This window comes from Lathyrus oleraceus, chromosome 5 (genome assembly GCF_024323335.1).
Source record: "Lathyrus oleraceus cultivar Zhongwan6 chromosome 5, CAAS_Psat_ZW6_1.0, whole genome shotgun sequence".
Classification (NCBI taxonomy): domain Eukaryota; kingdom Viridiplantae; phylum Streptophyta; class Magnoliopsida; order Fabales; family Fabaceae; genus Lathyrus; species Lathyrus oleraceus.
In genome coordinates, this window is record NC_066583.1 from 219,733,221 (window position 1) to 219,745,089 (window position 11,869).

Sequence of the window (11,869 nt, forward strand, 5' to 3'; positions counted from 1 at the left end):
GTTTGAGTTAGCAAACTCAATCCTAAGTAGGTTTAAGCTTGCTTCACTTTTCATCTTCCTCCGTACACCAAAAACATGATTTCTTGAGAGATGAAGTACAATTAGAGTGGACATTGTGGTACAAATAAACTTTCACAAAGTTGAAACACACTCTCTCCAAACCCTCTATCTTATCAAGACTTATGTATGATGACTCTTTATTCATTTAATTGAAAGTATCCGTAGAAAAAGTGAGTTTTGTCCTCGTGAGAAAGGTAGACATCAACTAGAACCCATTTTATTTTATCTCTAAGGCATTAGCAAGTCATAAAACCCGCTACCAAAAGATTGAGAAAGTCATACTTAATATGATAGTAACTTCAATAAAACCATGACATTACTTTTTTATCACATTCAACAGTAGTCTATAATCACCAACTCTTGAAGCAAGTTCTCTTCAAGCCATATTTTGTAGGGAAGATGCAAAAGTGGTCCTTTGAGATTTTAGATCTTAATATCTCTTTTGAAGCCATAAAGATCCTAAAATGCTAAGTATTCATTGATTTCATTGCATAGTTAACAATTGGCGATTATAGATTATGGTCTTGCAATCGATTAATCAAATGAGATCAATTTCACCATCTACATATAAGACTTCCATTTAAAATCAAACTGAGATATTAATAGAAACATATTCTCAGAATCTAAGTCTTCATCACTGATCCTTAAAAATTTATTATTACTTTAGATATTATTAAAAAAAAAGTCAAATCTAAATTATTATAAGTGTATACCGATTCAATTCATTTGTAAATAAATTAAGAAATAAATGATTTATTCAATTAAATCTTTTAATTAAAAGAAAATTACTGCTAAAAGAGCGAACAGCACAAAGAACGCATTGTACACGCCCCTACGTTTATACGGTGCGCTGCTAAATACAAATATACAAATGCAGTGGAAAGGGTATAATCGGAATAAAGTACACAATCATTTGTTTTTGTTAATATATAAACCCAATTCGGTAAACGTTCCCGCCATTTTTCACCCAGCACCTCACACCAGAGAAACCCTAGAAAGAGCAAAAGAAGAGAAAGCGAAATGAAGGAGGAAATCAAGTCGGAGTTCGAAAAAGCTGGGTTCAATCTCGACGAAGAAGAAGAGATTCTGAAAAAATGTAACTGGTTCTTCCTTTTCCCTCTATTAATTCACCAATTAATGTTATTGTTTCGCTTATATACTGAATTGTGTCGCAAAATGTGTAGGTCTCACCTTTTGCACCAACTACAGTCTCAGTCCTATGGATCTCGTCTCAAGCTGGGAAATTTATTACCTTAACAGGTTTTTGAATTTTGTTCATTTATCTATTTAAGCCTTTTTGAATTTATTAGTTTATTTATTTATAAGTTAGTTTTGATTCAACAAACTTTGTTTTCTGAATGATAACTTGCAATTTGAATTTGGATGGTGGGTTTTGACAGACAACTAGATGAACCGATTGTTCAAAATGCTGAAATGGAGGGTTTTCTGTTGCATCTACAAAATAGTGTGAAAGAAGATATTATAAAGAAGGAAACTGGTTTGCATCTTTATTCCATTGGAGATGTAGAAATGTAAGCATATCTAATTGGTTTATGTACTCATGACCATTTCTTGTGCCTTCGGTGTTTTATTTGCAACTTTGTCCATGCAATAACATGTTTAAATTGGGTATGTTTGGATTGTGGTATTGGATGGAATGGAATGGAGTGGAGTGGTTACTAACGAGATTCCATTGTTTGGATTTGCAAATAATGGATGGAATGGAATGGAACATGATGGAACCCATTCCATCCAATTCCATCCAAATCTCTATTTTTTGTTCCATCCAATTTGGGGTGTATGTGATGGAATGAGACATTTTTAATAAAGTAACCAAACAATGGAGTGAGATCTATATTCCATTCCGCTCCACTCCTTTCCGCTCCGTCATGTTCCATTCCGCTCCGTTATATTCCATTTTGTGATGCGAAAAGAAAATTTGCAGCTCTTTAGACACGATCATTCTGCAGAGAAGTATGTAAATATGGAAGGGAATTATCCGGGCATCTTTAGCAAAGTCTGCTTGTTGTCAGATGCCTTTGTTTTATTTATTCCTTATAATTGTTTATGAACTTGTATCTGTCCCATCGATATGACATACATGTCGTTGATGCATACTAGGATACGGCTAAGTACAGCAGTTTTTGTTTATTGCTGTGTCTGTTAATGGTCTGAAGTATGTAATAACTAATAAAGCAGGTACAGTTGTTGAATTAAAGGACATATTATTCTGATGAAAATCCTTTTATGCAGGATCTCAAATAATGATGACGATACAAAGGACGATACTCCCAGCACACCAACGAATAATCATCAAGATGTTTATTCGCCTATACATGATACACCATCTTTGTACGGGAATGTTTTAGCATCCGGAAAACCAGCAGATCTGGTGACACCTTTTTCCAAACGAACAGATAGGTTTGCAGTGAAATTCAGCATCAACACCATATCCGATGTAGACAATGGAAAACAAGAACTTAACAGTGAGAATGCAGAGAATGACGAGTACAGTATTGTTAAGAAAGTCATAACCCGTAAAAGGTGTTCATTGGTGATTCGTGGATCAGGGCCGAAACCAGGTTGCAGATTCATGTATGATAGAACTGAGGATAGGGTATGTGATTTCTAGTGTTTCTCTTAGATCTTTACCCTTTTACATTACCATTGTTTGCTGATTCTTGATTATTGATATTTAGATTAATGCAATAGAAAACCGAATTAGAAAACATGCAAGCGCACTTGTAGCTTCTGGGCTCTACGAAGAACCAACAGACCCTACAATTGCCTCACCGGTAGGTTTAATGCATCTATTCCTATCATGCATACACATAATTTTGATGGTAAATTCATAAGCAACAAATTTTAATTATTGGCTTGTCAAATGAAATTGTCATGCTATTTTGTTTTTAACATGTGCATTAGTTCTGGTTTATAATTACATTGGAGAATCTTTGCCTAAGGGGAAATTTGTCAAATAACTTGAAGTAATATGTTTAACAGAGAAGTTTTTTTGCCGTTGGCATGATTTGCTGTGATGGAGAAGGCCGTCTTAATGAGAAATCTGTCATGTTACAGAGCAGGTAAATAGCCATTAAAGCCTGAAGTTATAGTTTCTGTCCCCAACGTATTTTCCAACCTGTGAAGTGTATTGTTCACAACTTATTTTTACATGACTATATCCAACATAAATGATTTTACTCGCAGTTCACTTTTAACCAAAAGAATTTTTCAAATCAATTCATTGAACACCAATTGTCACCATCGGAAACCAAACACATAACTTGCAGCAACACTTATATGTTTCTTACTTTTATCTATTCAAGTTATACATGGATTTGTTTTCTAATATTCCAATACATACTTCAACAGTATTGAGCATTCTGGTGGGGAATGCATCCGCCTAGACTTACAACATTTAAGTCATTATTCAGTTTTCCCTGGCCAGGTAAGAAATGGTGAGTTAATTGTAGATTTCAAACGTGCAGTTGTGTATCAGAATTTTAAGTTATAATAGGAAGACTTCATCTTGATAGGTAGTTGGAATCGGAGGGCATAATCCTAGTGGGCATTGCCTAGTTGCATCTAAATTGGTTGACTCTATACCTACTTCTGTTGCTATGGAGGATTTGAATCCTTCAAAGAAGCAAGCTATTGATAAGGAGAATCAGCCAACCGAACTTCTTTCTAATCAGAGAGAGTTATCAATGGTATGCATCCCATTTTTTTGTTGCTAATGAATTGTCCTGGAAACTAAATTCTAAATTCTGCATCGCAATTTATTTTTAATAATTAATTATTTCCGATCATTTATAAAGTTTTCTTCTACCATTTTGCTAAACAGTCATTTTCATAATGGCAAAATACCTAATAAATTAATTTCCAATCTACCTAGCCTAATAATGTTCATAGGAACTATTGACAGTCTTTGCTTTAAGTATGATTGAAATACACACTGCAAGTTTTCAAATATTTTGCCTAATCCTATACACTATTTCAAATATTTTTTTCACTAATTTCTAGTTTATACATTGCTCTTGGGCCTAACAGATTATTGCGGCGGGCCCTTTTACTACAACCGACAATTTGCTGTTTGAGCCTCTTGTAGAATTGCTGGCATATGCAAAGCGAAGACCGCCACAGTTGCTTGTATTGGTAAATATACCACCTACAATGAAATTTGCACCTCTGTACTTCTTATGAGACTGCCAACTTGATAATATTGATACCATTGATAACATTTTTTATCACAGCTGGGTCCGTTTATTGACTCTGAACACCCAGACATCAAAAAAGGAACAGTAGACATGGATTTTGATGACATATTTCGTTTTCAAGTATTGCGGAAGGTAATAACTTTAGTAGGATTTGTTTTTGGTTTTTTCATCTGTTGTCCTAAGTCCTAACCTACACCATGGTTGTTGTTTCCAGCTGGAAGATTACGTAGAGGGTATGGGTTCTGCCGTACGCGTTCTGTTTGTACCATCTATACGGGATGCTAACCATGATTTTGTTTTTCCTCAGGTAAGATAAATCTCTAGATTCGTTAGCCGTTGATTTAGTTTATTCAAGTCAAAGATCCAAATTAATTTCCATAATTTGTTTTTGCAGCCTGCATTTGATATCAGTCTATCTCAGGTATATTTGAAGTATTTAGAAATTAATCTTCAGAAATATTGTGCTGGGAATTCATGTTTACATGGTTATTTTCCTTTTATTATCAGATAGCCAGTCTCCCTAATCCTGGAATCTTTGAGGCAAATGAGGTATCACATTGTCGATGGTTTACTCATGTTTCTTGTTTGATGAACTCCACATAATACATTCGAGCTTCTCTAGATGAAAAACCGTGCTTACACATAATAAGCATTTTTGGTTATGAAATCTATCTCTAGATTGAGAAACTTCTCGATCTGATTGACAATATTACTCTTACATCTGATTTCAAACAACAAAGCGAAAAATTCTATAGGGTTTTGCTAGTTGTTGATTCAATGGAAAGATGCTTTTTTGATCAAGGATTGGGTTTCAGGTCAAAGTTGGTTGCTGCACTTTGGATGTTCTCAAGCAGATCAGCGGGGAGGAGATATCACGAACTGCAGCAGATGCAAAACCCATTGATCGTCTGAGTAGACTTACAAATCATATTCTTAACCAACAAAGGTAATGCTGTTATCTTGTAGTTTGTGTTTGATGTTAGGCTCAGTAATCATTAGAAACAAATCAATCAATTTATGCATTTCAATTTTATGTCAGTTTCTATCCACTTTACCCACCGGCAGAAAGTGTTCCACTGGACTTTTCTCTGGCGCCAGAAGCCCTTCAACTCTCATCGGTTCCAGATGTTCTTATCTTACCTTCAGACATCAAGTACTTTATCAAGGTAAATTATTCAGTTCAAACTTGATTTCATTACTAAGCATCAAACTCGACAAGAAAAATAGTCTGTTTTTATTTCATGATAGAACATTTATAAATTATTCACTGGACAGGTTCTTAATAACGAAAGCGAAGAGACCAAAAGCGGGAAATGCATTGCTGTCAATCCGGGAAGATTAGCCAAAGGAGAAGGTGGGGGGACTTTTGTAGAGCTTGATTATAGTGGGGGTCCTGATAAAATTAACGCTTCAATTGTGGCCCTATGAATATTTGTTTACAACACGCATCTTAGTAGTATCAATGTATCGATTTCCTTAAGTTAATTTTGATAAAGAAACAGAAATATATATTACTTGCGGCTTCTTTTAACCTGGCAAGATGCCCTGATGAAATTCTAACAAAGAAAACTGTTAAAAGTTATTTTAGTGTTGATGTGGTAAGTTAATTGTCACTGAGAAGTCAGATTGGTCCACATTTCTGTAAAATGTTTTCAAACGCATTCCTAACTTTTTTAATATTTTAAATTAGTCATTGACTGTGTTAAATGTTTCTCATTTAGATCTTTCTTGTTGGTAGTGTTGATGGCACAAGTTAAATGTCACATGATTCGTAATTCTTTTCTATTTTATTTAAAATAATAATCTCTTATTATTTCAATCATCTTCATAAATCTTCTCAATTATTGTCTAATTTTCTTCGATATCTTAAATTTTGAAATAAACAAGCACATGTTAGAGGACTATAACTTGAAATTTCATTGTAATAACTTATGAAATTTATGCCAACACCGGAATTGCGCCATCCGACACCAAATCGCTCAGTGTTGCGCCAATCGACTCAAAATTAGTTTTGAAATCATTTTTTTGAATAACACTTTTATTATGTTTTTATTTAGTTATATTGTATGATAATGACATGTTATACGTTTTTGATGTTTTTTTTAATGTGATTGACATATTACACCTTTACGTTTAACTTAGGGATGATCTTAGTATTTTGGATGTATAATGGTCATATGTTGATTCTTTTATCTTATGAATAATCACAATATTTTAAATGTTTTGTTGGATTCAATTGTCTATTGTTATTTTAAATATTATTTTGGATGGTTAAATATACGTTATCCTATAATATTAGTGAAATTTGGTTTATCCATATCAAAAATTGTTTCTTATCCTTCTGAAATATTAAAATTCTGTTGTCTTTTGTCCTCTATTTCTGTAATATATTTCCTCCAAATTCAATATTTAAATTGTACAATTAAGAAGAAACAAAAACATATATACTATAAGGGAGAATAAAAAAAAAATATTAAGGAATAAAACAAAACTTGCTTCATTTAAGGGTGTCGTATATTTAATCATTTATTAAAATTATATGTATTAATCATTTATAAACATAAAAATAAAATTTGATAATTAATCGTTATATTTGACCACTTAATATTAAATTAATCTATATTTCTATTTAATTTATATTGAGTAAGTTTTTACATATATGTGAAAAACGTCATACCCGTCAATTTACTCTATGTATTTGATCTCTTGATGTCAAATTAATCACCATCTTTACCTAAATTTTATCAAAATAAGTTTTTACATACATGAACAACCAAAAATATATTTATCAATGTAATTCTTATATTTGACCAAATATTGAATAAGAAGAAGGAAAAAGATTAAACAACAATAAAAATTATCGATGAGTAATAAGATGATTTTCAGTCATTGAGAAAATATCACATAGACTAACGGAAAAACCTTACTGATAAATGTTTGACACAGTCACGACAAATTTGAAGTACTAGAGTAAAGTCAAGAGTGTGTTTGAGAATAATTTACAAAGACTCGAAGGTTAAGTTGTGAGTTATGGGACATTAACATGTCACGTCAACACTGTTATCATCTTTAACTTATGGAAAAAGGGGAGTGGATTAACTTATAGATTAACAAATAAACTAAATTGAAAAATGTTAGATACAGAGACTAAATTAAAATATTAATAGTGTTATGAAGTGTTTGAAAAACCGCATTAAAGAAGACCAATTTGATAGCTTAGTAAAATCTGATACTTCCAAGTTTAACTCTTACTTAAACTTTAATGTTTTTAATAATAAAGATAAGGAGTGAATAATTACTTTATTTGTTAGTTAGTTTAATAATAGTATACTTACTAACAAAAATAATATGATTTTCTCAAATCAAAAGAACAGTGTAAACCCACAAGTAATTGCCGCAAAATTTTAGCATCTAAAGATTTATTATTGTGTATATAATCAGAGAATAAGAACAGTGTATAAATAAGCCAGTTCCCAGCAAAGAACGTCTAGAAGAAGCTAATCCTCAAAGTGGCCGAATTGCTTAAATATAACAATAGCTCCTATTCTGCTAACATGACTATGTTAAACACCTTTGATTTCATGAATAAGCTCAACTAAGATTCTACTGTAAATCACGGGTAGAGCTCAAGCAAAACTCGTCAAAGAACGACTTATCATCTATAGAAGCAGTTGAAAACCATTTGGATGAAGTGTGATTTAGGTGCAGGAGCTCAGATTAAGATTACTAGAGAAACAGATTGCTGATTTACATCACCATGCCTCCATCAATGGTGAAAACCTGTAACCCAGTAATCATATTATAAAAAGTAAGCTCTGTGATAATGGAAAAATAAACACTTGAAAATAACAAAACTAAAGAACTATAACATGATACAATTGTAAGTTATAAATGTAGTATACGATGTACTTATGAAAAGGAACTCATATGCAAGATCGGTTAAATAAATGACCTGCCCAGTGATGTAGCTGGAAGCTTGATTAAGGGCCAAGAACTCCACTAGTCCAGCAACTTCTTCTGGTTGGCCATAACGCCCTGAATCCAACGTTAAAATAGTAAGTACTAGTAGTTAACAACATCTTCAAAATATTACAACTTACGAATATTTCTTTTGCTCACCTAATGGAATTGCCTCCAAAATCTTTTTTTCTATGTCTTTTCCTAACTTGGCAGTCATGTCAGATGCAATAAATCCTGGAGCAACAGCATTAACCTGGCAAGAAAAACAGGGTTTTAGCTAAATTTATCAATTGATAATATCAAGAAGAAATGCAAATATTTTAGAAAATTACAGTGATGCCTCTGCTAGAATATTCCTTTGCAACAGATTTTGTCAGGCCAATTACTCCTGCCTTTGCAGCAGCATAATTGGCTTGTCCGGCATTGCCAATCAAACCAACAACTGATGCAATATTGATTATCCTTCCCTGAAAATATACAAGTACCATATTAGAAAGTCAAGAGCTTAGTGACAGATAGCTTTCATCTTGCAAATCATAAAATAAAGGCAGCACTTGGATAGATACTGCAAAAAAATCAGAATTAAACTTGGGCATTTAGAAAAAGGAGCTGCCTGGAAAAAAATTCCACTTTAGGAGCAATTAATGACTTGAATGGTCTATAGTTCCCAAGTAAAATTCCTAAAAGAAATCATAGAAAAGGAAGGATAAAAGAATAAATTGTTGTCACCTTCTTATTCTTCATCATAATCTTAGCAGCTGCCTGCAAAAAAATGAACCATCTCATATCAAATTAAAAAGAAAAGGGAAAACTTAAATTTAACAAAAACTTGTGCTTAAAATATTCACCTGTGTGGAAAGAAAAACACCAGTGAGATTTAGATCAATAACCTCCTGCCACTGAGATTTCTTCATTCTCATCAATAAACCATCTCTAGTTATTCCTAAAACCACACAATATTTATTTGAGTATGAGGGAAAATAAAGAGGGTAGCACAACCACAAAATCTTTTCAACTTACCAGCATTGTTTATCAATACATCAACAGTTCCCCAAGCATCTACTGCCTACAGATGTAAAAGTCATAAAGCAGCAAAGGTAGAACAAGATCAATATAATAATTCAAGAATAGATGCTCACAGTTTTAATCATAGAGTTCACATCAGCTTCATTAGAAACATCTCCACCATATGTTAGAGCCTGTCCACCCAGTGCCTCAATCTACAAATAATAATCGAACAAATTAATACAGTTCAGTCCTTCCCTGTAAAATAGCCTGAACACTACAACAGCTGACATCACTGGAATAATAGAGAACAAATGTCATCAAGCATGGGTGAATATAACATACAACAACTACAACCACCCAGAAATCCAGTTATAAAGCACACAGTTATAAATTACGGCAAATCACAAATTTATAAAGGAAAAACCTTATTAATTTTCTTTAGGATCTGAATCATTAGCATTAATTATGTCCTTTTTATCCAACTTTGCTCGACTTAATAAAGAACAAAACATAGAGCATGAAAGTAGAAGACCATAAAACCCCCGCTAGAAAAAAATCATAGAGTGATCAACAGCTTTGGATGAGAACTAGGAAACAACATGAATTGTCATCGAGATGCATTGCACTCCTATACAAATTCCTAGAACTATGCATTGTCACCAACTTTATAAGCCTAACAAATATTTGGGGAATGATGAATATCCTAAGTTACTCACAGTTATGTTTAAAAAAGTTTCCAGGGTATATTGCATATAGGGTTTTAAAAAATGGTCGGGTCGCGTAAAGGTTTTCGTGATTTCGGTCGATACAGGTGTCGCAACACTGATTGCGGGGTGAATTAACCACAATTTGCTCTTTAATATAGAAAACGGTGATAACGGTATCAGTATCGACATCTGCCAAAACCGTTTTTTCGTGGTCATGGACCGTTTTTTAAAACCCTAATGAATAAAAGTATCACAGACGGAAAGTAACAGGATGAACTTTCAATTGTATGTTATATATAAACCTTAACCGTGGTCCTAAAACTAGATTGACAGAAAAACAGTAACATTAACGACAACATTGCACATACAAGTAATCACAAAATTTCATAATGCAGTTTTCTACCTCTTTGGAAACCTCTTCAGCTTCCTTAGATGATCTCGCGTAGTTAACCAACACCTGCAACATAAAAAGTCCATGTAACCGAACATCAGAATCCAAAAGTAAATCACAAAGGCAATACAAGAATATACACAAAAGCATGTTTTGATTAATTTCTCCAGAAGCACTTATATAAATAATTTCAAAAGAATTTTGTAATAACTTATTAACTATGAGTTTTATTAACTTCTAATGTAAGCTGTAAACTTGTAATTAGCTTCTATTTCTCAATTATTAAAAAGCTCTCTAGTTTAACTTCTCTATAAACACTTACAAACATGAATAGTGAATAGTTTCATTATCAGTTCCTGTCACGACTAACCTTGCAACCAGCTTTACCTAACGCTAGCGCAATTGCTCTGCCAATACCTCTGGAGGCTCCGGTTACAATCACAACCGGCGCTTCCACTTTCGGAACTGCTCCGGTCACAGCTTCCTCCGCAGTAGCAACCTGTGCTCTCACAGCTGAAATTACACGTTCTCGAATTAGCGAAACTGGAAAGAAACTTGCGAGAAAAAATTGAATAAAAAATGAAGATAGTAGTACCGGTGGAGTTAACCGAAGTATTGGATCTGCAGTGAAGAGGAGAAAGTGGACGGAGATGATTGATGGACGGAGACCATTGGCGGATCTGATTGATTTTTCGGTTACCGGCGGCGGCGAAAGTGGCGGTTCGGAGAGCGACGCAATTGGATCCGGTAAGAGAAGCCATTATTGGTCTGAAAAGATGAGGGGAAGAGAAAATGGAAGAAGCCAGAGAAAATGAAGAGAAGAGGAAATGGTTTTGGGTTTTTTAAATTGGAAATCTGTAGTGTTGTTGTTTAGTGCTTTGGGAGCTCCGGAAAGTGAGAGTGTTTTTATTAAAGGGACGATATAAACAATGTGTGAATGAATGTTTGGTCTATGTTAGGTAGACGGAAGCTCAGCTAGTAGGGGCCATAATACTGTGTGTCATATGCACAAAGGGTATATGCACCTTTCATAATATTTATTATAAATACAATAAAATTATACTATTTTAAACATGTATAATAATATATTTTTAAGTATTATACTATTTTTTATAAATACTATAATATATTTTTAAATACAATACATATTTAAATTGTATATATAATATTTAAAATAAAGAAATTTATAGAACATGAATAAATTATAAATTCAAAATGATAAACGTTAATATATAATATTTAAAAAAGAAAGATCGAATATGTTGTTTTGGAGTGAGACAATATAAATATTATTATAATTTTTAAAAAAATTATAATTATGCGAGTTTAGTGGACTACCCGCGACCCATACAAATTAGCCTTAATGGATAGCGAGTTTTTTAGGACCAGACTATAAAAGTCCTAAAAAAATATGAGCTCTAATTTTTAATGCTTGATTTTTCGGGTTTGTCAGGCTAACCCATTTGACGACTCTAGCTTAATACATGTTTTAGTCTCTTGATTTAATTTAATGTTCCATTTTAGTC

At 33.0% G+C, this 11,869-nt stretch overlaps 2 protein-coding genes across 2 annotated transcripts; one reads left to right on the top strand and one right to left on the bottom strand.

Moving 5' to 3' along the window:
- The first annotated feature begins 957 nt into the window (after positions 1 to 957).
- On the top strand, positions 958 to 5,859 carry LOC127083078 (uncharacterized). The gene is made up of 16 exons (XM_051023305.1): positions 958 to 1,156; positions 1,245 to 1,320; positions 1,461 to 1,592; positions 2,314 to 2,677; positions 2,760 to 2,855; positions 3,064 to 3,143; positions 3,433 to 3,508; positions 3,597 to 3,770; positions 4,111 to 4,215; positions 4,314 to 4,409; positions 4,492 to 4,584; positions 4,672 to 4,698; positions 4,785 to 4,826; positions 5,093 to 5,223; positions 5,317 to 5,443; positions 5,553 to 5,859. The coding sequence occupies exons 1-16, from the start codon at positions 1,081 to 1,083 to the stop codon at positions 5,703 to 5,705; spliced, it is 1,848 nt and encodes a 615-aa protein (XP_050879262.1). The 5' UTR covers positions 958 to 1,080; the 3' UTR covers positions 5,706 to 5,859.
- Positions 5,860 to 7,668: 1,809 nt separating this feature from the next.
- LOC127083079 (3-oxoacyl-[acyl-carrier-protein] reductase 4) lies at positions 7,669 to 11,347 on the bottom strand. The gene is made up of 11 exons (XM_051023306.1): positions 10,939 to 11,347; positions 10,714 to 10,856; positions 10,356 to 10,409; positions 9,377 to 9,457; positions 9,258 to 9,303; positions 9,086 to 9,180; positions 8,967 to 8,999; positions 8,570 to 8,704; positions 8,397 to 8,490; positions 8,230 to 8,312; positions 7,669 to 8,057 (listed from the first exon to the last, which is right to left on the bottom strand). Exons 1-11 carry the CDS (start codon positions 11,102 to 11,104, stop codon positions 8,025 to 8,027), a joined length of 963 nt encoding a protein of 320 aa, XP_050879263.1. The 5' UTR covers positions 11,105 to 11,347; the 3' UTR covers positions 7,669 to 8,024.
- Between the last annotated feature and the right edge of the window lie 522 nt (positions 11,348 to 11,869).

Coding starts and splice junctions, on each gene's coding strand:
- LOC127083079 (XM_051023306.1), bottom strand. CDS start 11,104: ATGGCTTCTCTTACCGGATCCAATTGCGTCGCTCTCCGAACCGCCACT. Junction 10,410..10,713: donor TAGGTAAAGCTGGTTGCAAG/GTTAGTCGTGAC, acceptor TTTATGTTGCAG/GTGTTGGTTAACTACGCGAG. Junction 9,181..9,257: donor TGTATTGATAAACAATGCTG/GTAAGTTGAAAA, acceptor GTGTGGTTTTAG/GAATAACTAGAGATGGTTTA.
- LOC127083078 (XM_051023305.1), top strand. CDS start 1,081: ATGAAGGAGGAAATCAAGTCGGAGTTCGAAAAAGCTGGGTTCAATCTC. Junction 1,321..1,460: donor GAAATTTATTACCTTAACAG/GTTTTTGAATTT, acceptor GGGTTTTGACAG/ACAACTAGATGAACCGATTG. Junction 2,856..3,063: donor ACCCTACAATTGCCTCACCG/GTAGGTTTAATG, acceptor TATGTTTAACAG/AGAAGTTTTTTTGCCGTTGG.